The sequence below is a fragment of the Mytilus trossulus genome, chromosome 10 (assembly GCF_036588685.1).
Source record: "Mytilus trossulus isolate FHL-02 chromosome 10, PNRI_Mtr1.1.1.hap1, whole genome shotgun sequence".
Lineage (NCBI taxonomy): Eukaryota > Metazoa > Mollusca > Bivalvia > Mytilida > Mytilidae > Mytilus > Mytilus trossulus.
The window spans coordinates 66,636,140-66,663,083 of NC_086382.1; the positions used below are offsets into that span (position 1 = coordinate 66,636,140).

Here is a 26,944-nt window from a genome sequence, read left to right on the forward strand (position 1 = left end):
ATGTTGCAGAGCTGATAAAATTGAAAAGTAACTAAGGATTTGCTAAATCCTGACAATAAAAGAAATTTAAGTTATTGAGAAAGTCAAAAATACATTGAAAAATATGTTGATCTTTTCTGTATTGATACAGTAAATTTCCTAAACTACAAGCAACAGAGAAGTACTGTAAATTATAATGTATAGTATTATTTTTCAGGATAGTGGTGTAACCAATACTGAAATAGGAAGCATTGCTTTAGTGGTTTGTATGTACTTACTATCATATTTATAGGTACTGTTAATTCAGAAATTGTTATGAGGTTTTTATTCATGCAAATAATTCAACTGGTTGAGTTATAAGAACCCACATTTTCTAAAATGCAATAATTGGTCTTTTAGTTTCGTCTATTCTAATGAATGCATTTAAAAATTTTTATTTCACAGTAGACATTATGAATACTCCCTATCTATACAAAATGATTTAATTATGCATGAGGACAATATGAATAAAAGGAAGTGTGGGGTATACATCAGTTAGACAACAAAAGAAGGCCACAAATAATCAAACATCCATTCCTAAAATAGACAGGTGTCTATGTAGTATATTCAGAGTCTGAAGTTCATTTATCAAGGATCTTCTATCAATTATAAATTCTTAAAATTATTTAATTCGACATAAACTCCTATTTAAACATATCAGATAAAAGAACCACTGATGAGGTTCATTATTTAGTATACGAAGAGGTTGAGGACAAGTAATTTTAGATAACTTAACTCTCCCCTATCAATCTCGATCAGTGACGAACAATCAAACAAGAAAGAATATTGTTTCAAATTTGGACATCCCCAGTCTTTTTATAGCTTTCTACACAACATTTTGATTGGTTCATTGTTGAAATTATTATAGTAACGGTAATTTTTCATGTCCTTATCTTTTAGTCCTTTTAGTCTGATTGCATGACCATACCCCATCTTATTTTTATATAATATGCAAAATTGTATCAAAATCAGATTGTTAAGCCATTCTTGACCTTTAACCTAAGGTTAATGGCAACAAAATCAATGGAAAATTTAAACAAATTGGATGGTCTTTGATGAAATCAGAAAGAGAACAATCTCTTTGACATTAAAAATTTCTGGTTATCTTAGCTTTAGTCTGTTTCTGATAATCTATCATTTATTGACTTCTAGACTTATGGTTGTATATTTTTACGTGGCTATTTCAGATGTGAATGTTAAAAACCCAAGACCATCAGCTGTTGATGTAGAAATCTTAGTAGAAAAATGTTGTATCGATGAAGGAAAGAAAGATGACGACTGTGGAGTAGGTTTTATATAGAAATGTACAAGTATATAGGAATCCATCTTCGCTAGCCAAGGGTTACGATCCACTCCCGCTCTTTTCACCCTTGGCGGATTGAGCCAACATTTGTCATAACAATGTTGCGCCCTCTATCAGAAGATAAAAATCACGCCAATTCCAAATACATTATTCTTGACCAATGGTAGCACTTGAACTCTTCAATTTGGAGGTAAAGACACAGTAGCGTCTAGATTCTACACACTTGGTAAAGCCGGAAATGAAAACATACGTCAACATTCATGCATTTGTGCATGAAACATACACAGGAACTTCTATTTATTAATCAAAAACATTCAAGTTTTCACTAAATATAGTAGTATGTTTAGGGATGTAAAGACTTGTTGCACAAAAAACACGTGGCAATTGTTTACAAACACTTTCTACATTTACACATGATCATGCAATAGGGGCATTTTGATTGGATGCAGCGAGTTTTGACTGCAACCAATAAAAATGCTTACCTCGTGTCTCTGAAATTTTAACTCAATCTGCCAAGGGTGAAAAAAGCAGGAGTGGATCGCATCCCTTGGCTAGGGAAGATGATAGGAATCGGTTAAACCTGCAAAGATAAAAGATAGTAAATTAAAAAATACTATTAGAATTTTTTTGCTTTGATCTCACAATTATTTTAATTTTTTAACATTTTTAAAGTCTTGAAAATAAGATTTTCATATTAGTTTTGTATATATATTATGATATTATATACATGTATCTATAGGGCTTCTTTTAAGAAAATTTTTACTAGCTGTGCTTAGCTTTCTCTGGCCTTGACCATCATGGTTATGGTTAGCTAAGGTATGTTGTTAGATACAAAGAGCTGGCCAAATCAAGATTTTGTGTCTGACAAAGAAAACAACATTTATTGATTCCTAAAAGTTGCTTATAGATATCATTGGTGATAGGCGTTGATTTTGTTAACCTTGATGGATGAATCTCATGGAATTTATTTGATGCTAGATGCAAAATAACATATATTCTATATTAATCAATGTAAGGTAATAAGTATATACATGTAAAACAAAGATGTGGTATATATGTCAATGGGACAGCAACCCAATAGAAAAAAATACCAAACAACATCTAAAAGGCAAAATACAATCTTGACAGGTTGAAACCCCCTTGTTTAATAGACCACTTTCGAGTTCATCCGTCACCGGAAAAAACTCGTCAATTATACGCGCCTTTATCACCGTCATTTGTGCGTTTAGGGGCGTCTTCACTTCCGTTCCAATGCTGAGCGGGTGGTTGGAAAACTATAGTTCTGTATTGTACGAATTATTCAGCAAATTGAATTCTCAAAAATGATAATCAACACTGCTGTCATTAGGGAATTGTCAGTAAGTACCTACAGAGCAACCATTATTTCTAGTTTATCCTGCACAATGACGATCACTAAGACCTAAGACGCTTGGTGGACGTATATAGTGCAGGGATACAGGCGACCCCCTCTATCTGGTAAATGACGTCATAAAGGCGTGTATAATTGACGAGTTTTTGCCAGTGACGGATGAACTCGAAAGTGGTCTATTGATTTGATAGACTTCAATGTTTGTTTTTTTTGGGGTCACTGTGTATTTGACATATACCCCTCATCCTCTCTGTGTAAATGCTAGAAATAAGGGGAACTAACTGACTTTATATAATAGAGTGTTGATATATATATTGTAGATAATGAAGGTTTATGGTGGTTATATAGGACAAATCAAGACAAGAGAAACAAAGACTACAACTTTTATATATCCCACACATGTATGTATTAAAGACCATTGTATTGCAAGTAAATGAAATATAAAATTATATGTTGAGTTTACAGAAAACAGAGATAGACACATATGAACACAAGAGAAAGTACAAAACGGACGCCAAAATTGGCTTTTGAAAAAAAAAAGAAAAAAAGTTGTGAACAATATTTACTTCTTAGAGGTCAGAGGAGTGAAATAACATGTGAATTCTTCAGGTTTTATTTCATTGGGAATTCGCAGGTAGTCTCTTTCATTGCTACCAATGTAGTATTTAATGTAATTTCGCTATGGAACATTGGAAGCTAATTATATATAACCTTGAAATAATCCTTCATCTAAATAAACAATTTACGATTATTTTTAGTTTTAAAAAGTGGACACCATCAGTTATACATTAACATTGAAAAATCTATGACTTTAAATATTCTAAGCATGAGAAGTGTGTAATTTAATGTGAGAAAACCACAAAATTGATTTGAATTATCTCCCTTTACACAGTTATAAAAACATGAAAAAAGCATCTTCCTGTATATTATTGGTTACTTGATATCTTTTGGTGTGCATAAAATTTGTTTTCAGATAGATAATGGATATTAATCCCTCTTATTATGTTATGACAATAAATGATCTGTGTCAAACAAATCTGGACAAGATTAATTAAAGGATCATCAGTGTATCAAATGATTAGACACAACCATATTTGATGCAAGTTCTTTCAAGAAAATAGTGATACATGTATATACAAATGTGTAAAGTTGTTGACAGTACATGTTGGTCTTTATTTTTTTAGTGGATATTTTGTTCAAAACTATTTGACCTATAGTTGTTAATGTCTGTCATTTTGGTCGTTTGTGGATAGTTGTCACATTGGCAATCAAACCACTTCTTTTTTATATAAAAATATATCTTGATTGTCCTTTAGAGATTATTTCTCACCAATTTTATTTTTTAGATTATGTCCCTTTATTACATGAACTTTTTTTTGTTGCAGTATCCATATGTATACTGTTCCTTAAAGCAGACACCTTTACACAGATTACATCCCCTTATCAAATAAAATTGTTTTTGTTTCAGTATTCACAGGACATGGCTGGTCCTTAAAATGCTGACAACTTTTCACAGATTATGTCCCCTTATTAAATAAACTTGCTTTTTGTTTCAGTATCCACATGAAATGGCTGGTAATTGTATTCTGTTCCTTAAAGCAGACAACTTTACACAGGTTTTGCAGATTACATTCAACACTACATTGGAATACGAGAAACCTGTGTCATTCTTACCTGAATTTGTTAATGGTAGGTATTTTCTGATATTCTAGCTAATTGTACTATCTTTCCTGAACATCAGAAAGTACTAATCATACAAATAAAAAGAAGAAAAGAGCTTATTAGGGCATCATCAGTATACAATAAAAAAAGAAATGACACTTCATATGGAAAATAATATGCATACACTAACCCAGCGAAAAAAAAATTAAACCTTACAAATGATGTACACGAAATACGCAAGTTGACAGGTATGTTTACGTAGATTGTTTCAATTAATTGAATATAATTTTAGAATTGTAACATTTTACGCAAGTTTTATGAAACAGAATGACTTTATATTTGGTCAGCAGCCTTTTTGGATCTGTTGATATCTACTATTACTTTTCAATACTTTAAATTACAAGTTGGAGTATACATATCATGACTAAATGTTCCATCTTGTTCCTCCTTAACAAATATTGAGGTAATTTAACTGTTTTGATATACTAGATGAGGATAGAGTAGAAAAAAAACAAGCTCTGCATGATAAGGGAGATAATTAAACCTACTTACTTCAATATTATAACTGTCCCCCTGTTAGCACAACTTGTAGAGTAAATGAGATATTGAAAAAACTTTGCAACTTGAAGAAGAATAGCTGTGGATTTGCCTTTGAAGGAATGTAATCCTGGTCCCATATGCTAAAGGGGAGATAATTTTTATACATAGCTTATCATTTTTGAGTTCACTAAGGAGTTCCAAGTTTAGTCATTTTCATGTAAGGTTTGCTCCTGCTTTAATTAAAAATAACTTTTCTATGAGAATAAAATAATGGAATTTTGTTACCACAGTAGAATGGTTTCAATTCTGGAATATATATCTTATATACCTATCCCAAACAGGAAAAGCAATGAAAACATTACAGCCTCATAATTTGGAACTTAAAATATATATACATTGTGAGTGTGGGTCGTTTAAAAAGAAAACTTTACTACAAAAGAGATGATTTCAGCATCCCAATTGTGAACTTACATTTTTTGAATAGCCTGATTTCAGCAGCGCCTGCATACGGAGTATATATCTCCCAATTGATACGATATTCCCGTGATTGTAATTCCTATCATGGTTGCCTTGATATAGGGTTGCTGCTCACCAGGATAAAATTGAAAATGGAAATGGAGAATGTGTCAAAGAGACAACAACCCGACCAAAAAAAAAAACAACAGCAGAAGGTCACCAGCAGGTCTTCAATGTAGTGAGAAATTACCGCACCCGGAGGCGTGAAGCTATTTACCCAGAATTCAAAGTGGTTAAGTTGAAATCTTCAATTTGTAACTTTTACAACGCCATCATGAGTAGGTTGACCGTCATGGAATATACTCTTCACAGATGACAGCTTAATATGTTCCAATTGTCATAACTACAATCCTGTCCCAAATGTGAACTACCAATTTGAAATTAGCCTAATGATTATTTACACCTCTTTTTAACAACATCTTTGCGTTATATAGAAACATATTTTCAAGTTATATATTTTTTGTAATACTCTTAATAGTTATACTACATTTAGGTACAATAATTTTACATTATGCCTGTATTACAGAATATTTGTTTGACATTCGTATACCCCACAAATGTCCTTCACCTGATGAGGACAGATTTCATCATTGTTCTCCAGTATTATGTGATATGAAGTACCATGGCCATCGTAACTACTTTAATGAGACGAGCAGGCTGTGTACACCATTGCCAGACTGCCCTGGGAGTGACATGAACCCACCCGCTATGGTATTTTATTAGGCCAAAAGAGTTGTTTTAGTCTTTAGAAAAGAATTTTATTTATAACTCTGGAATGCTTCTTCCTTAATGTAGATATATGCTATTGTTTAAATGATTTCAAAGTTTCATCTATCTTGGGGATTTTCAAAAAATGACATAATATGAAAAAGAATATATGGTATGATTGCCAATGTCACAACTCGCCTCAAGAGACCAAATGACACAGAAATTAACAACTATAGGTCACCAACATTGAGCAAAGACCATATGGTAATTAAGAAGCATCGAAATGGTTTTAGACATGAGAAATTTTGCTCTGAAACAAACTGGGGTGAGAATTATTTGGATGCTTTATATGCAGCAGCAAATCAAGCATATTAAAGATAGCACATATATATATATATATATCCAAATTATTTATGAAATATGTTTTTAGAGAAGATGGAGCATGTTGTATGGCACTTGTAAATAACAAAAATATTTTTTCTTCCTCCATTTGCAGTTTAGTTCACTACTTGGATTCAAAATTTTGGGTCCAACAAGATGTTTTCATTTTAGTTTTAGTAAATAATTGTATCTTTTGTTTCATAGGTGTTTGATATTGAGCGTAATTCCTGTAAGAATGTAGCTAGACCTAAGTTTATGACTAAGGAAGAAAAGAAACTGTTGTCAGGGAAACACGATTATCATGCTGACTATGAAGAAGTGGATTGGATGACTGAGGTATTTATCTGATGTGTACACACAATATTTCACAAATATCTTTTAAAGAAAAAAAATGACACGAAACTTATTGACAGTTAAATGTTAACAAAATTTCTTTTAATTGTTGGGATGTTGTCCCATTTCCTTTTACCTCTACTTCTTCCTTTTTATCCATATAACTTAACTTAAATACAATAAAACATGTAATATGCATGAGGTTTATCAGATGGGGTAACCTGAACACATTAATACACTGTAGAGGACAGAAGTTTTTTTGAGTGGTATGCAGAGTTAACACATTGATAAACTCAATAAAAATATCGTTTTATTTATTTAATAAAATGTAAACAAAATGTGTTCAGAGAAAGAACTTTACAAAACTATTTCAGTTGTTTCACCTTTCATACTGTTGCAAGTTGGAATGGGTTCATACTAATATTTTAAAACATGCCACAAAACTCACCAATGAGATAGAAGAACATACAACATTTTATTTATTTTTTTATTTTAATGCTTTTACAGAGAAGAATGGCATGTAACCATGGGATACTGTTACCAAATAAAAGTTCCTGTCTCTGTAACCCAGGCTGGGATTCATTGGTTCTCCCTGACCAGGAGATACATAACAGAAGATTACAGATGTGTAACAAGGGAAGGAAAGGCTACTGGAAACATGTCCTAGTGGGAGTTGTATCCTTTAGCAGTAGAAATGGAGATCATTTTTCTCTTTTGTTGGTTTGCTCACAAAAACTAGATTGATTGGTTCAAAGATTATACTATCACTGCTTACATGGCTAATATAAAAATAAGGAGATGTGGTATTAAGATTGCCAATTAGACAACTCTCCACCAAAATTTAAACAAAGTGGATGTTAGCAAAATTAAAGGCAACGATACATCCTTCAACGATGAGAAAAAACTCATACCCTATAGTTAGTATAAAAGGCTATAAACATGTTCAGTCTGTGGTTAAAGTTTGTTTTACATTCATTTTAAAACCTTGTCTTAATCAACCTTATATACTGTAAGCAGTAATCACAAGCGTGACACATAGTTAGGTTGATTCTTTTACTAATTGTATTTACCATTGACTCAGTTATGTGTCAACTAAGTATCCAAATCTCCCTTAAACAATTTTAAAACATTATCTAATCATATAAAACTGTGACTTTCTAAACTGTGTTTTTAATACTTATTATAAGCTATAGCAGTAAATTAATCCAGATTCATCTTTTGTAATGACCATGCACAAATGAATTAGTTTGGCTTGCTTTTATCTAAGTAAAAATCTGGATTGAGCCATAATTTGTTCCATTGTTTCACCTTTACCTTTTTTTCCTTATAATACACCAGGCATTATCAGTGACGATTATTGTCCTGCTCCATATCTCCAACCATAAACGTCGGAAAGATAAACAGAAACGATACAGAGAACTGTCACCTGACATATCTCCTGTAAAGGCAGGATTCTTTCAGTCACTACATGACGATTACAATCCAAAAGGTGTCAAAAATCAAAATGTACTGACCATTGATATTGATTTTGAAGGTATTATAATATGTATTATCGCTATTTTTTGCATTTTTCCTTTTATCTTTTGTTTTGATAATTTTTCATATCATGCTGCTCGCTTGAGATGGAAAATTATCTCTAGAAACTAAAGACGCATGTGGCGTTGCTAATGAAGTTGACATAAATTGACAATGTCGTCATAGGTAAAATAGAGGTAAACAGATTATCATTGGTCATCTTAAATTCTCAACTCGATTGCTTTTCATGCTTTAACTGTACTGGCTCAAGCAAGGTTTATCAATCTTGTTGAGATGGTCAACGATAATCTTAAAGGACATGTTAGGTACTGTATACTCAGATATTTATGTGATTTTTTTTTTTGAAAATTTTGACAGCAAACCTTTGTCACTTAATATAAAAACTCACTTTTTTAAATATGCATACATGTGAACCTCCCGACGGGAGTACAAAACTCCCGTTTTCAGGGGTCTCCTCCCGTCCTCCCGTTTAGGAGAAAAAACTCCCGTGTATGAAATATTTCATGAATGAAAATTTTCAGACGCCATATTTGATCATTTCTTACTACTGTACGGGTGTAATTGACACCTGTGTTAAATTTTACCTGTACATCAAAGAAGATGTATAATTATATGGCTTCACTTGACAGCTTGGGTGTCAAACATACTGGTAATCAACGATGTTTACCTCTGGCTAACTGCCGTTGTGTTATAAAAACGATGTGTATTGCGAATAATATTGAAATACTTTTTTGTTACTTCCCTTTGTTTTATCCTGTTTTCAGTTATTTTGCTTTTAAAAATTTAAATTGTAAAAAGACTATAAATGATTAATATTTTAATCAAATAATCATAAAAGGATGTTGATTAAATGAATTTAAATGTTTTGGGACAAATAAAAAAATATAAATTTATAAATTATTTTAGCAATCTAGACCTCCTTTCAAGGATTAAATTGAAGTTTATATTATAAATCTGTTCATTCTTTATGCAACCGGAACATACAATAGTACATTTATAGAAAAAAAGAAAAAAATTAAACAATAATGATAATTAAAATAAGACTTATAAAAGTTGAACTAGTAAAACCTTGGGATTGAGAATTGTAGATGTTAGTATATATAAGTTTGTAATGTAATAGCTAAGAAATAGCAAAACATTTTACACTGTTATGTCTTTTAAAGTTTTCTACAAATATGACTTTCATAATGCTTAAAAGCCATGCAGTACTAGTGTTAGTGTATGTTATTTTTTAATTATATTAATGATGTTGCAAATAATTTTATGGAAATTTGAAGAAAAAACACAATTTCTACATCATATGGTTACATTTACGACAAAATTTATGTCGATAAAAAACCTCCTGATCTGAGTCCTAATCTCCTGACCAAAATTTCCAAATCTCCTGATCTGAGTTTCACAGTCCATCACATGTATGAATATGATAACATTATTTGTGTACAGAATTTTCTGAATTCTCAAGAATAAATCCTTTATTTTTGTTTATTGCCCATTCTTCAAAAATTATTAAAATATAGAATTGACAATAAAATAATTGATAAAATTTTATCTTTTATTCATAGACATATTTGAATTTTAACCTTGAAAATAAAAAAAAATTTCAAGCATATAAAATACTTATTGTCTGATGACAAAAATATTTTGTATGAATATCTCAATTAGCTGGAATCCATGACATAACCTATGTGTACTGAGACAAGGTTAAGTCGCCTAAAACAATCCATTATTAAGAAGACTGGGTGTCTTTTATCTGAGCATCCCTACTGGGCATGTTGCAAAATCATCTTTTTGATTTAAAATATTTTATCAAGCGTCATCCACTATATTCAACTGAATGCTATGAAAATTGATTTTTTTTATTCAACTATAAAAAAAAAATCTGAAAAAAAGATAATTTTAAAATAAATGGGAGATAATTATAATGAATTCCAGAGGACATTTTGTGATGGTTTTTTTTTATTATTTTTCTTGAAAATTAGGCCTGTTACTCACTATTTTTATTTGATATTTTATAACTATTCATGAAATGCTATTTTCTTATTGAATTTAACCAAAATGCATCGTTAATCTTTTCCTCAATAAGAAAAAGTTTAAGTAAAAATAAGTTAGAAATAAAGATAACAATCAGCTCTATCACCCTCCGAACTGTAACACATATTTAAATAATATAAGAATAAGATACCCATTGTTTTATAGAATTCTTGTTGTCCAATGGAGACTCTGACATATATTCTAAAGAATGATGAAGAGCGTCTTCATAGAACGATTTCTTTATCTAAACTACATACATGTAGGAATACAATAACGTTGCTAAGGAGCGACGTCGAATATACAGTTACGTAATTACCGCGGTAAACGACGTTAAGACGTTTACCAATTAAACGAAAATGTCTATAATAAAAGAATGTAAAAGTATTTTACAACATTCTGGGGGCCTCAAAATGAGTTTACTATTCATATTTCAAGAGGGACTATTTTAACTTTTGGCCGTGAAGTAATCCGTCCACTTGATGTACGAATCTTTGCAGCACGAACAAGTCCATCTAGTCCTGTAATAACATCTTCTATTACACCTAATTTCCACATTGTTCTTGGTGAATTGTCCATAATCAATACAACAGAACCAATTTTCACATGTGTATGAATTTTTCCTGTCACATGGTGAAACTCTCTTCAGTCCGGTGAGATAATCGGATGTCCATCGATTAGTGAAATGTTCTATTAAAGTTATTTTCCATTGTACTAGTTTATTAGCTTCTTCGTGTGTCTTCTTATTGTCCTCTGTATGTATAGTTGTCTGTAGATAGTCTTCCCCCGTGCAATAAGTGTGACGACGTCAACGGCTGTGGATCTGGGATATCCTGTGAAATGTACGTTATCGGGCGATCATTCATAACACTTTCAATCTCCGTAATAACTGTTCGTAACGTATCCGCACTAACTTGGGATCTTCCCAGAACTTTTTTCAGCGTTGTCTTGGTTATTCCGACCAGTCTCTCCCACCATCCACCATACCACGGTGCTGCTCTTGGGTTGAACTTCCAGTTGATTTGTATGTTTAGCTCTCGAGGAATTTGCCTTGCTGCTGAAACAAAGGTTTGGGTGTTATCTGAATACACTGTACTAGGGTGTCCTTTCCTACTGACAAAGCGTCTAAATGCTAACATGAAAGCGTTAAGTGTCATATCTGGAACGAGTTCTAAATGTACAGCTCGAACACATGCACACGTAAATAAACAAATGTACATCTTTTTCAAAATTCTGGTTTCCTTAACATAAAGCAGTCCGGCAAAATCCACACCTGTTGTTGTAAACAGAATCGTATTCCTCACTCTATCTTTAGGAAGTGGGGGTGAATCTTGCTGCATAAACGATTTTCCCATGACTTTACGACATTGTATGCATTTCTGTATTATATTGTTCATGCACTGACGAATAGACGGTATCCAATACGACTGTCGGATTTGAGTAACTGTTTTTCCATATCCTGAATGTAACATTTTCAAGTGTGCATCTAGTATAATAAGATCAGTAAACTTATGTTTCTTTGGCAAAAGTATTGGAAAATTTGTACAGCTATCCAATGAGAAATTGTGTATGTGCCCACCGCATCTTATGATACTTTCATCGTCAATAAATAGGCGTAGTTGTTTCAATAAAGGCAGTTCCTTGCTTCCTAAATTATTTGAAATTTTCTCCTTTTCATCCATAAATCGTTCGTTTTGTACGTCCTTAATCCATAGGTGTACTGCATATTGAATTTTTTCATTAGTAATGTTTTCTTGTGTGTGTATATGTTTTCTTCTAAACTGGTATGGTTTGCTGTCTCTGCAATTTCTCACAAATTTTAAAACATAACTTGTAACTCGCAATAATTTCTTCAATGAAGAAAACCTAGATAATTGGATAATTTCTGAAATTCCGGACATTGATGTAGAACCTAATGTCTGTGTGTTATCAATGTCACATGCTGTCGTCAAAAGGGTGGTCTCCTGTTTCGGCTGTTGTGTCCATGTAGGCCAACGATTTTCATCTGAGATCCAAGATGGACCATGCATCCATAATTTTGATTCTTTGAACTGTGTCGCTGATATACCACGAGTCTGCAGATCGGCTGGGCTCGATTCAGTTGGCATGTATTTCTATTCGCTGTTACGTGTTGATTCTTTAATCTCCTTTGTACGGTTATTTACGAATTTGCCGAATGATTTTGAAGAAGCTATCCAATGAAGAACGATTTGACTATCACTCCATAACACGGTGCACTCTATTTCTAAGTTATCTGTTAACTGCCTTGCTATACGGACTCCAATGACGGCGGCCATTAACTCTAATTTTGGTAACGTAATTCCTTTAAGTGGCGCAATACGGTTTTTAGCAATGACTAAAGAAGACAAGTTTCCGTTACATAAATATGCGGTAGCTCCATACGCTCTCTGACTATCATCTACAAAAATATGTAATATCACTTCTCCGTTGTCTTTTCCTGTGAAATAATGATGTGAAATCTGTGTGTTTGAAGTAACATCCTGGATGTCATCTCTGATTTCAATCCATGTTTTAATTAAGTTGCTAGGCAACACTTCGTCCCAGTCATAATTATCTTTCCATAGATTTGGTATCAAAAGCTTTGCCCTCACAGTAACTGGTCCGAGAATTCCGAGAGGCTCATAAATTGACGAAGATTGTCGTTATATTTCTCGCTTTGTTATTTTTGAATTGCCAATCTGATTGTTCTTCTGTTGAGCAAATGTAAGGATGTCCGACTTCGAATTCCAACGCATACCTAGAATTTTAGTTTCGGTGTCCAAATCTAATATGTTTTCGTGAGCTGCCATATCGCTGAGTTTCTGGCTGTTTGATTTCCATGTTCTCAGATTGAAACCGCCGCTACTTAAAAGTTGTCTCGAGTTGTTATACAATTTCAATGCAGCCTCTTCTGTACCTACACTTGTCAACACGTTGTCGACATACAAGTCTCGTTGAAGTATTTTAGATGTAGTACTTGGGTGGATTGATAAATGCTTTAGTAAAGTTGCATTTAAGATAAAAGGTGAGCAAGTAGCACCGAATAATATTACCTTAAATCTGTATGTAGTTAGTTCGCTATAAGGGTTGCTAGGATCACTCAGCCAGAAAAATCGTGTCGCATCTCGGTCCTTCTCGTCAAGTCAAATTTGCAGAAAGGCCTTTTCAATGTCAGTAGTAATGGCGTATCTTTCGAAACGGAATCTTGTTAAAAATCAGTAAGTTTATTCAACTGTGGAGGCAAGGAAGATAAACAGTCATTCAAGCTAGGTGAATCCGAATTTTGTCGACAGCTACAGTCGTAAACTATGCGTATAGGAGTGGTTAGCGAATCTTTTTTCAATGGGTGGTGTGGTCTGTAATGGATACGGCTTGTAGTATTGTATTTCCGATGTCTTAATTTTCTCAATAAATCCTCTTTCTTCTTGTTCTTTTATGATTTCTCCATACAGTTTTAACAATTCGGGTTCTTTGGCGAGACAATTTATAACACTAAAAGTTCTTTTCCGGGCTATCATTTCATTGCTAGGCAACTCTGGGTGTTCAGGTTTCCATGGGAATTTTGCAATATACTTGTTCCCTTCGAGATAGATACTAGATTCTTGGTAACTGATCATTTCGTATTGTGCAGATTTTTTGGTTATTTCATAGTCGTCTTCTGTTCCACTGGACTCAATTTCCCAAAACTTGTGTATTTCACATTCTTCATGCCTGTGTGGAGTTAAAATATTCAAGATGGATGAAGATGACGGAGTGTTATTTTGTGAATTCTGATATATAGGTCCAGATAAAAGGTACCCAACTTTTGATTTCACTGCAGTTGGTCCAGGTCCCCGAATGACTTTGTCCTCTACAATATCCCAAAAGTAATCAGCCCCAATTAAGATAAAAACTTCAAAGTCCTCGTCACGTGATACAGGGTGTGCTAATTTGAATCCATTTAAGTACGGAAAATGTGACTGATTTCTTGAGTATGTTTGTATAGGGTGAGCAATCTTTGGAACGATAAGTACATTAATTGGTATTAATTCTTTAGTCTCGGCTCGTAAATAAACAGTAGCCACTTGAAGATGTCTTACCTTCGTATTTGTTTCACCGAATCTGGAAACTGTTATAACTTCATTTCTCACGGGTTTCAAGTTTAATTTATCTGCCATATTCTTGGTTAAAAAACTGTGCTGTGCACCTTCGTCAAATAGGATGTTTGCTTGACTTGAATGGTTTTCGTTGGACGATACTGTAGATATTGCCGTTTTTAAAAGTACTTGAGCTCTTATTGATGTCGCTTATGCTACTGTGTGATTGCTGTCTGGTTTTACTATTTTACAATTATCCGTTTCTGTTTTTGCTCTGTCTTGCGTATGCTGCTCATTTAAGTTGCAAATACTTGTGTGGTGGCGTTTACTGCAATTTTTACAGGTTTTCTTGGATTTGCAGTGTGCAATTCTGTGACTTCCTAAACAATTATTGTTTGTTGTTTCATAGATGTTGTGTTATCTGCTTCCCGGATTACTTTTGCTAATTTTGTTAAAGTAATTTGAATATCAAATTCATACCTGTCGGCTTCTTCTATCTCTTCTTGAATATCCTCTTCCGAAATTTCTTCCACAATTTTGTCGTTGAGTTCCGAGATAACTGTTTCCTTCTTCCGTATCATTTCCCTAATTGAAATTATTTCATTGACATCGTATTCCTTCAATAACTCCTTGACATTTCCGCTCACTCGCTTCAGTAATTTTGTGACTGCAACACGATGTCCAGCTCTAATAGCTTTGAGTTTAGAACTCATCCTTCTTTTTGTCACGGCACCAATTTGACATATATTCTAAAGAATGATGAAGAACGTCTTCATAGAACGAAATCTTTATCTAAACTACATGTAGGAATACAATAACATCGCTAAGTAGCGACGTCGAATATACAGTTACGCAATTACCGCGGTAAACGACGTTAAGACGTTTACCAATTAAACGAAAATGTCTATAATAAAAGAATGTAAAAGTATTTTACAACAGAGACAGTTGAGGGTGTCACCCCTCCCCTCCCCATCACGGTGGAGCACCATATATGATTAAAGATTGATCTTTTGCAAGCAAATGTAAGCTTGAAAGTGCTTCCCTTTTTCAAAATCTTAGATCTATACCTGTTCAATAGAATTTCTTCTTGTTTTAGACGACTCCTTTGAAGTGTATGATATTGAGAAGAGAGGAAGAATAAGTCAATTTTTCCACAGGATCTATCACAGGTTAATACCTGCCAAAAAGGACAACATTGGTAAGTAGCACAAATACAAAATATATACTGTGTTGTAATAAATAAGTACAAAAGTGAAATATCTGTCTTTATACTTTGGGCATTTGGCAAATAAAATTTTGCAAGAACTATTTTAGTATAGTAAATACAGCATTTTCATTTATAACATGTATAATATTGAATGTAAAGTATATACATTTTTGTATTTAACTAAGTAATATATCAAAAACATTCCATTCTCTGAGAAACTGATGTTCACATTTGTTTTTCATAGCAATATTTTTGTCCATTGCATACACATATTTCATCTTTTCTTTTACTGAGTTTAATGTAAGATTTTTTTTAAAACATCTAGAATTATAAATATATTGCTTTATGGTAAGAAAAATAGTATTTTCTGCATTGCCTTTTGATATTTTTGCAGAGTTACCAAACAAAAAAACTTCTTGTGTAAAAAGTACACTAATTCCATTGGTCAGAAACCAATTTTCAATCGGTTCTAATAATAATTGTGTATGTTCACATTCCCAAAATAAATGTTCTAATGTTTCAATTTCTCTATTACAAAAAGTACAATTTGGATTATCATAAATCTTAATTTTATGAAGAAATTTGTTTGTAGCTAAGATTCGATGATTGAATCTATACTGTAGCCACTGTAACTTAGTATTATTTGTGACAACAAATGGCAGTTTATAAAAAAATTTCCAATGATTTTGATCAAAACCAAAAATTTCAGTCCATTTTAACTGACTAGTGTGAACACTTCCATTTTTATTTTAAACAATATACATATCTTTAGATCCTTTTGAACTTTTAACTAGCCTTTTAATAGCAGATGGAATTAAAGGTAGTTCTAATTTGTGATTTTTTCCCACAAATGATTTTGATGCTTGATGTATAGCAAATATAATACTATTATATCTCATGAAATTCACATTTATCTGATACATTTCTTCTATTTTTTGATGAGAGAAAAAGATCCCATCTTCATTTACAATATCATTTATAAATCTTATACCATTTTCAAACCAATCTTTATAAAAAATAGGTTTATTTGCTACCTTTATATTATTGTTAAGCCAGATTGGACTAGCAAGAAAGCATTCCCAACTGTCATATTCTTCTTTTTCTCTAAGAAGTTGCCATGCTTTCAGAACATCTTGCCAAAATTTATTTTTTATATGTTGTTGTAATTTTTGGATATAAACACTTCCACAACCATAAAATTTTTCAAGTTCTACCTGAACATTTGACAAAAAAACATTCTGCCATTTGTTGTCTGTTTTAAATAATCTCCTTATCCATGTACACTTCAGTGCTAAAATAAATGCACTAAGATTTATCATTTTGAGTCCACCATCTTCAATATCATTTTGTAAAACATCTCTTTTAATTCTATCAATTGGTGAACTCCATGCATATAAAATTGTACATAAGTTGAATAACATTTTTTAAAATATCATCACTTGGATTTGGTAAGGATATAAACAAATGATTTAAAATAGGCAATATCAATGTCTTTACTACAGTAATTCTACCAATAACAGTAAGATTTCGTTTTGACCATTGTCTTATTACACATTTAATTTGTACAATTTTTTCATCATAATTAATTTTTACAATTCTATCAAGATTAACATCAAAGCTTATACCTAATACCTTAAAACATGTTTCTCCCCATGTAAGGTTTCTATTTTGGCATAATACCTCATTACTTTACTTTTTATTTCCTATCCAAATAACTTGTGTTTTAGAAAAATTAATGTTTAAACCAGATATATTTCCAAACCAATCTAATTCATTTAATGCTTCATTCAAAGATTCTTCTTTACCATCTAAAATAAGAGATGTGTCATCAGCAAATTGTGAAAGTTTGTGCTCAACTTGCGTAATTGTAATACCATTTATTTTATCATTATTTCTTATTTTTAGTGCTAATATCTCTGCACAGAGAATAAAAATATAAGGCGACAAGGGATCACCTTGTTTACAGCCTCTTTCTATAGAAAAAAATTCTGATAGATGTCCTCCCTGGTTAACAGCTGATTTGATATTGTTATAAAAAAACTTTAACCCAATTAATGATTGATTCTCCAAAATTGAACAACTTCAAGACACTAGTTAAAAATTCCCAAGAAATCGAATCAAATGCCTTTTTGAAATCAATGAGCAGCAAAAGTCCTGGTATATCTTTTTCCTCTGTAAATTGCATGATATCATAAATTAAACGAAGATTTTCTCCAATATATCTACCACTAATAAATCCAGTTTGGTCGAAATCTATCAGTTTATCTAAAACTGTTTTAAAGCGTTTTGCTATAACTCCAGAGCCAATTTTATAAACTGTATTTAATAAAGATATAGGTCGCTAATTTTTTTAGAAATGTCTAGGCTTATTTCCTTTCGGCAGGCATGTAATGATTCCTTGTTTTTGCGTAACAAATTTTGCAAGAACTTGAAAGTCAGAGTGACAAGTATCAAGTAAAAAGTGCAAATTTAGTTTGAAATTACTGAAAACATCAGTGATAGAATTATGTTTGAAGTATTTCAATCTTCACTCTAAAATTAAAGGATGGTTTCATTACCTATGGTGAATTTATCCGTTATATATATACATGTATATGTAATATATTATGTACTCACAAGTTTCTGCATCATAAAGATCTACTATTAATATTAAACAATAATTATGCTGCCCTTTATAGCTTGTTGTTCGGTGTGAGCCAAGGCTCCGTGTTGAAGGCCGTACTTTAACCTATAATGGTTTACTTTTTAAATTGTTATTTGGATGGAGAGTTGTCTCATTGGCACTCACATCACATCTTCCTATATCTATTCAAAAATGAACTAATATAAAATATCTAATAAGAAATCAAGACTCAGGAATAATGGAAAAATAAATAAACAATTGCATCTCCCTAAGATGTGATTGGAGAAATATTGTGTCCATATTTCTGTCCTATGTAATGAGTGAGCCAGCCACCATGTAAATGGTAAGGATGGTCACCAGCACAAGACATGTTTTTTGACAGGTGAGTGATTTAGGTTCTTGGGAGCCTCTTAGTTATAGTTGCTGTCTAATATCAAGAAGCAAGGAAGACAAAAGTTTGTTTGTCAGAAATATAGTTCTAAATATATAGTAATCATTTGATTTCAGAGATCCATACTTAAAAATATGGAACAAAAATGAAACATTTTGTGATTTTCAGATTTTTCAATGGAAGAAATAAATGTAGGAACAACCCTGCTGTCACCAGTATCTATGGATGCTGACTATGAATTTGATTGAAGTTAACTGAGGTATGTTATAATAGATAATGGTGAAAGGAATCTTATGTTGTTACTTGTGGTGAAGGGGATTTTGAAATGTTGCTAGCGGTGAAGGAGAATAATAATATATTTTATATCTTCAGTCTACTGTACACAAATTCAGTTTCATAGATATTATATTTATATCATTGAAAGCCTACAATATTAAGTGTTTTTATCGGTCTCTGTGTCTGACCACTAGTTCATCTGTCCCGTAGCTGGTTAAATTTTGGTTTTAAGTAGTTTACCATGAAGTTTTTTTAAACTAAGTAAGTTCATATGTGTGTTATAATGTGAACTTTAGAACTTAAATGGTCTAAGCCAACAAATATCTAGTTTTATTTTTACATTTGATGCTGAAATTGCATTGATTAATCTTGTTAGGTTCCAAAGACAGAAACAATGTTTCTAAGATTTTTCTTTTTACACGATTTTTTACTCTAAAATAGTGTCTTGAATTGATATCTGTTAGTTATGCTTTTGACTGGAGATAACTGTCTGAGAATGGAAATAGGGTATTGTAGTTTATGCTTGGCCTATGTTGAACTTTGTTTTACTGTTAAAATATCAGTTTTCCTTGCTTTGATAAGTAAGCTCTAGTTATGATAGTGAAACCTTTGTTTTATGTAGGCTAAACTTAAAATATAATACAGTTACATTGTATCTCCTAAATTTTACATGGAATTAGAAATTTCCTTATAGAAAATTTTCAAAAGTGTGAAATGCAACAAGCTTCTGCCAAGTATTTAAAGCTTTTAATATTTTCTGTTTAACCATTTTATATTTAACATGCTGTATGGATTCACTAAAACCAATCCATTTATTAGAAACAGTCCAATGAGCAAATTATCAATGTGCTTCATAACGGGATGATATATGTCTAAATCAAAACCATTGAATATAACTAAATTAAACTTCTTGCTGCAGGTGCAGGTGCATTTGACAGATCGAGTCATGCTTGTAGTTTTGTAATGCACTAGCCATATTGTGCATTATCCATGTTATCAGGGGTTTCTCCCCTATACATATTCATTTAAAGTAAATTGGGCAAAATTTTGCAATAGAAGCTATGTATGGACAAGGAGATTAAATATCCTGCTCCAAAGAAAAACCTCTTGAAATAAAATTATGTATATACAGCTTTTGTTAAATGACTCTCAAAAGATTGTTTTATTTGTTGGTGTTAGAACTCTCCTTGAAATAAAACATGTCTATAATGCAGCTGGTTGTAATTTTATGATGGTTATTTTTTAATAGATTGACTTTATCCTTTTAAGAATTAAATAAATTTATTTAATCATGCAAAATTTTGGAAATAAAATAAGAGTTTTTTTTATAGGTATAATTCAGTTTTAGGTTATCAATTTATTTAGATACAGGTAGCAAAATATACTTTTAGATTTATTCCATACATTTAATACTACACATCCTTATTTTCTTTTGCTTGATAATATGCAGCTTAATACAATATATGTGAATGCCTGTTAATACATGAATAAGAAAAACAATCAAAAAGTTAACTGAAATTAAAAAAAAGAAGAGATAACAAAGCCAAAGAAAGCTGCACACAAATTATATTTGTCAATAATGACCCATAATGAATTTTTAAGTTGGTTAATAAAAAGAACATTTTTAATAAATGATTTATTACTTTGACATATATGTTTTTCTGGCCATTAAATTGTGGTTAAAATTTGAGATTGAATAATTAGATTCCTGAAAAGTTAAATGGGTTTTCCAATTGATAAAAGGGAACGTGGCTATTACTGTGATTATCATAACTTCCTGGAAAATCATTGTGATCATTAATTTATTCGAGAAGGAAACACTTTCTCCGACAAACATCTTTGTCTTGTAAATGTTCAGGATATTACGGTTAATAACCGATTCACAGAGGAGATTCTTAGTCTCCTGGGTGTTTGTAATCAGCATTGATCGCTGACTAGCCAGGTACATCAGCTGAATATGCTAAGTTTCCTCTAGTAATTGTTTACCTATGTTTTGAGTCCATTATCCAAATGGAAATCAGGTAATTTATAAAATAGAACATCCTGTCATTTCTTGTTACTCGTCTTCAAAACCTTTAAAAGAAATATTGATTATCAAAATCCTTTATTTGTTCATTAAAATAAAGAGAAGATTTCTCTTGTCTCTGCTGATATCAGCTACTGATTGTTAATTTCAAAGGTGTGTTGTATTCTTGGCATAATGTCAGAATTGCATCTTGTCAGCTAGCTTATAAGATGGTGTAAAAAGTTTAGAAAGGGGATGAAAGCATTGAAGGTCGTAAAACTATTGAATCAGTTCAAATTAACTTTACTTTTTACTCTAGTGACTAAGATGATAAAAACAACAAGTTGTGTTAAGATTGTCTGTTTTATTGACTCTGTCGTAATGGACATTAAAGTTAAAAATGGTAGAAAATGTTGGATTCTAATCTCTTAAAACAAGTTGTAAAATTGTACAGTGTATAAAGTTCATTTGAAATTTCTATAGGGAAACGCTGTCATTTTTTTTGGCTAAATATTGAGTTTTGTCTTTTATGACAAAGAATGAGAAGAAAGGGGCTTAAAATTAGTCTGTTGGCTTTATCTTTTGAATTGTTTCAAATTTTATCATGTCCAGTCTTTGATAACTTACTATACAGTATGGGGTTTGATCATTGGTGAAGGCTGTACATTGTCTTGTTGTTTCTTACAGCCTCGTCTTTTGGTCTCATGTTATCTCATTGACAATTAGTAAGAAGAGGTTAGAATGATCTTCTAATAAACTTAAGGTTTAAATTCAGGTATGGTGTAATCAGCAATCTGAGTTGCAGATAGTCTATCTCTCTCCTTTCCTCGAAAAAGTAAACTGAAAAAAAGAAAGAAATAGTGGTCATCACAGGCAGATCCAGGGCAGAGCGCCTTTTGTAGGAAAATTTGGTCATCCTCCTTACAAGTGACAAGTGTTGCATTTATTCTTCATACTGAAATGAACACCTTATTTGTTCCTTGTTTAGCTTGACTCATTCTGGATTTGATTAATTTTACTAATGTCATTTCAGAAAAGTGACAATCAGTTATCATTATGATAAAACTTTGTGTAAACTTGTTACTTTATGAAATAATCAACTCATGATGTTGGTAAATAAATATTGTGCTTTTGATGGAAATATTATTACTATATAGTCAAAGTCACAAATGTAATTTAGGTAGAATTAATTGATGGTCAATATTGGGACAACTGTATCGCTTTAATGACAAAAATAAATGTTTATTTTTACTTTTGGGAGTTGCTCAATGCTTTATGAATCCCAGAAAAATAGCAGATGAAAATGAGATTTTATTTTTAGTTTTTTGTTTTCTGTTTTAGTATCCCATAGGAAGATCTTATCTAATTTTAATGAAAAATACAGATATATCTCAAAATAAAAGGCACAAAAGTACTGTTTAAAGTTGTTTCATATTTCTCATTCTAACGTCACTATTATTAAATTTATAAATTGCATCTACTTTGAAAATGTACATTCAAGCCTTTTTCAACTGATTTTTATAGTTCATTCTTATGTTGATTTTTATAGTTCGTTCTTATGTTGTACTGTTATACCACTGGCCCAGGTTAGGGGAGGGTTGGGATCCCGCTAACATGTTTAACCCCGCCACATTATTTATGTATGTGCCTGTCCCAAGTGAGGAGCCTGCAATTCAGTGGTTGTCGTTTGTTTTTGTGTTACATATTTGTTTTTAGCTCACCTGGCCTAAAAGGCCATGTGAGCTTTTCTCATCACTTGGCGTCCGTCGTCGTCTGTCGTCGTTAACAATTTTTCAAACATCTTCTTCTCTGAAACTACTGTATGGATTTGGATGAAACTTAGCATGATTGTTCCTTAGAGTATCCTGCACAAAGTGTGCACTTCGATTTTTGATCCGTCAAAAAACATGGCCGCCGTTACTTAAAATAGAACATAGGGGTCAAATGCAGTTTTTGGCTTATATCTCAAAAACTAAAGCATTTAGAGCAAATCTGACATGGGTAAAAATGTTCATTAGCTCAAGATCTACCAGCCCTGAAATTTTCAGATGAATCAAACAAACCATTGTTGGGTTGCTGCCACCTAATTGGTAATTTTAAGGAAATTTTGCAGTTTTTGGTCATTATCTTGAATATTATTATAGATAAACTGTAAACAGCAAAAATGATCAGCAAAGTAAGATCTACAAATAAGTTAATATGACCAAAATTGTCAATTGACCCCTTAAGGGGTTATTGTCCTTTAATGACAATTTTTCACAATTTGTTCATCATATTTGCTAACTTTAAAAAATCTTCTCCTCTGAAACTACTTAATGGATTTGGATGAAACTTAGCATGATTGTTCCTTAGATTATCCTGCACAAAGTGTGCGCTTTGATTTTTTATCCGTCAAAAAACATGGCCGCCGTTACTTAAAATAGAACATAGGGGTCAAATACAGTTTTTGGCTTTTTCTCAAAAACCAAAGCATTTAGAGCAAATCTGACATGGGGTAAAAATGTTCATTAGGTCAAGATCTATAAGCCCTGAAATTTTCAGATGAATCAAACAACCCATTGTTGGGTTGCTGCCACTTAATTTGTAATTTTAAGGAAATTTTGCAGTTTTTGGTCATTATCTTGAATATTATTATAGATACAGATAAACTGGTAATAGCAAAAATGTTAAGCAAAGTAAGATCTACAAATAAGTCAATTTGATCAAAATTGTCAATTGACCTCTTAAGGAGTTATTGCCCTTTAAAGACTTTTTTCACAATTTGTTCATCATGTTGACTTACTTTAAAAAATCTCCTCCTTTGAAACTGCTGTATCAATTTCAGCCAAACTTAGGCTAAATGAGTTTCAGAGTTTCAGAGTATCTAGTATAAATTTTATATTTCATTTCCTTGTATGTCAAGAAACATAGCTCCTATGGCTAAAATAGAACATAGGAGAAAATGATTTTTTTTTGCTTTTGAAGATAATATGACGATTCAAAGAACATTTAAATAAATTGAAAAGCCAAAATAATCATTGATGAGAGATTAAACCAAAAAAAATCAGGTGAGCGATTCAGGCTCTTGAGAGCCTCTTGTTCGTTCATTTTTTTACATAAATAAGGCCGTTAGTTTTCTCGCTTGAATTGTTTTACATTGTCTTATCGGGGCCTTTTATAGCTGACTATGCAGTATGGGCTTTGCTCATTGTTGAAGGCCGTACGGTGACCTATAGTTGTTAATGTTTGTGTCATTTTGGTCTTTAATGGATAGTTGTCTCATTAGCAATCATACTGCATCTTCCTTTTTTTTTATAAAATCGTAATAATATTTATTTTGCACTGTATTCAACATTTTAGCATATGTACAGTAAAGCTCATTCATTAAAAAGTGTTGGACATATTATAATTATATATTTCTTTAAATAAAAAAATGAAAGGGAAAAGTACAAAGAATTGGATCAAATTTACTCAAAAAAAATTTCACATTGAAAAATTAAAGAAAATGTTTTTCTTAATCCAATCTATCATTTGGCCTACTCTAGAGTAAACCTAAGTTTTCATGGCATGCAATTCGACTATGATATTGAATTTAGAAAATATAAAATTTTAACTTCCTAACTAGTCCTATAGTTTAGTGTTAAGATAAAGAAAAAAAAATGCATGTAATAAAATTCTAATTTTTCAGTTGAGAGAAGAAACGAATGGATTTGTATACATAAGAAGTTATTTCCCCTTGTTACTGAACTTTACTATTATATTGTTGATTCGTTATGTTGAATTGTCATGTTACATTATATGTGTTCAATATTATGTTTAGCTCACCATTATCATGAACATTATGGATATAAAAATGTTAAATTTGGAACGTTTGCTATTACTAAATGATATACTATATTAGACAATATGTGTTAATAAAGCTTTCCTTTTTATTTTATTTGTTATATATATGACATTATCTTATTACATTAATAAATAGGTTCAAAACAGAAACAAATACCAAAAAAATCCAACATAAAAATAGCAATTACTTAAAAGGATTAATCAAGAAAAGAAGAAACAAGAAAAAATATGTCTTTTCTTCTTATTGTCTTATTATAGATATTGTTTAAGATTAAACTTTTTTTAGTTTAAAAGATGGAAACATTAATTAAGTCACATTATGTCGCTTCTTTTGAAGGTTAATTTTACCATTTGATATCTGTTGTTTTAAGAAGAAGAAATGTGTTAGGAGACATAATGCAATATTGTTTTCCTTGTTTTTATGGTTTAATTCATTTAATGTGAGGAATAATCTTGAGAGAGAAACAGATGTACAAAGAAATAGTATTGTTATCATTGTTATCATGATTTATAGATTAAACATAAAACACTTATTGTCAATATTGTAATATAACATTTTAATTTTTCACACCATTAAATTCCACTGAAGTTTACTTTCACTGTTATGGTTGTTCAGTTTTTATTGGCTTGGCCTACTCCCCTGCATATGTCCACAGGAGAGTTTATAAGATGTGTTTAGTGATAAAATCATTAAACTGTGCACTAAAATTTACGATTTTGATATCAGGCCCTTGTACAACCGTCTTAATATCCTCGGAGAATTAAAATCACAATAATTCTACGTTTATTGTTGTAATTCTTTGATTTACACTTGAGTAACTATTGGTAATGATCTGATTGGACAGTGGTCAGGTGTTCAGACTGACCACCAGTAATTAGCGACTGATGATAATTGTCAGTCCAGTTGTCTTGTTGTCACTGTAGGGTTAGTAATTATAAAGTCTTTGATCTACGTACCTGTAGCAATCAAAAATCAGGTATAAATTTGTTTAATTTACCAAGGTGTTATGCTTTTAGCAGTGTTTATCTCAGCTGGAAGTAGGAGGTGAGGTGTTAAGATTTTATATAGTTAATTCATCTACAATAGAATAGGTCAATACCAGCAGGCCAATGAATTCATATCATGTTATATAGTGAAGAAATAATTGTTGTGAAGTGATTTTTATATGAACAATATTGATAAAAAAAAAAGGAGTAGGTTCAGTAAGACCCCTTTTTGGCCCAAAAATATAGCAGTTTTACTAAGTTGTTTTGAATGCAAACTTTTAGTTATTTTTTGGAAGGTATAATGCCTCTGCTACATAAATATGGGCTGTTTTTTGCATAAAGATGCACATATAACGGGTACTTGCATCATTAAGTCATCATTAATGGAAAAAGTCTAATCAAATGGCAAAATAAAAAGCTCCAACACATCAAATATGCAAATATATTCAAATATTAAATCTCAAATTATATAACAATATATTTTGTTCAAAAAGAAATTTTAATTAGTAATTTTTTAATGAAAACTGAAGACGAAACGGCCCATAAGACAGATTCTATATTATGTATCATCACAAAGATTTGTTTCCCTTTTCATGTTACATTATGAAATACCATGTACAAAAACAGGCTCAGCATGAAGGTCTTGTACATAGCAAGTTCATATTTAAATCTCATTAACGTATATTTAGACAATATAGGTATAGTGTCTTGAAATATGAAATTTATTTGTAATAGGCTTAGAAACGGGGGGAATGTGAGGTTTTACGGAAGCATGTTTCCCGTTTCGTTCCGAATACAAATAAATTTCATACTTCAACACACTATACGTATATTGTCTTTATACTGAAATCAATAAAAAATAAATAATTTAAAAAAAATATGTAACAAATATTGTTAATTAAAAGTGTTTGGAATTTCCCTCTTGGGGTACCATTTTTGGGTATTTCCCTATGAACGTAGTCAAAGCGGTAAGACATTGACAGTTTAAGGAATTAGAAAGGGAAAATGAACTTAATTAATAACATTTAATAAACATGGTATATAAATTACCAATTTGAAGACATAACAAGTGTATAGTAAAATAGCTAGTTGCAGTATAAAAGTCTTTATAAACATGTAATATTTGCCACCTATAGACATACTATATTTTGCCATTGATTAAC

At 31.5% G+C, this 26,944-nt stretch overlaps 1 protein-coding gene across 3 annotated transcripts in view; it reads left to right on the forward strand.

Annotated features, from left to right (window-relative positions):
* The window catches only part of LOC134688401 (uncharacterized), a 29,417-nt gene extending 4,018 nt beyond the window's left edge, over positions 1–25,399 (forward strand). For all 3 annotated transcript variants that reach the window (XM_063549101.1, XM_063549099.1, XM_063549100.1), the window contains exons 3-13: positions 197–245; positions 1,206–1,303; positions 3,011–3,091; positions 4,247–4,379; positions 5,935–6,119; positions 6,702–6,833; positions 7,338–7,505; positions 8,169–8,364; positions 15,567–15,668; positions 18,860–18,950; positions 24,640–25,399. In XM_063549101.1, coding sequence (XP_063405171.1) covers positions 197–245; positions 1,206–1,303; positions 3,011–3,091; positions 4,247–4,379; positions 5,935–6,119; positions 6,702–6,833; positions 7,338–7,505; positions 8,169–8,364; positions 15,567–15,668; positions 18,860–18,939 — 1,224 coding nt within the window. In that variant the 3' untranslated portion in view covers positions 18,940–18,950; positions 24,640–25,399. The remainder of the gene's footprint in view (positions 1–196; positions 246–1,205; positions 1,304–3,010; positions 3,092–4,246; positions 4,380–5,934; positions 6,120–6,701; positions 6,834–7,337; positions 7,506–8,168; positions 8,365–15,566; positions 15,669–18,859; positions 18,951–24,639) is intronic.
* The last annotated feature ends 1,545 nt before the right edge of the window (positions 25,400–26,944 follow it).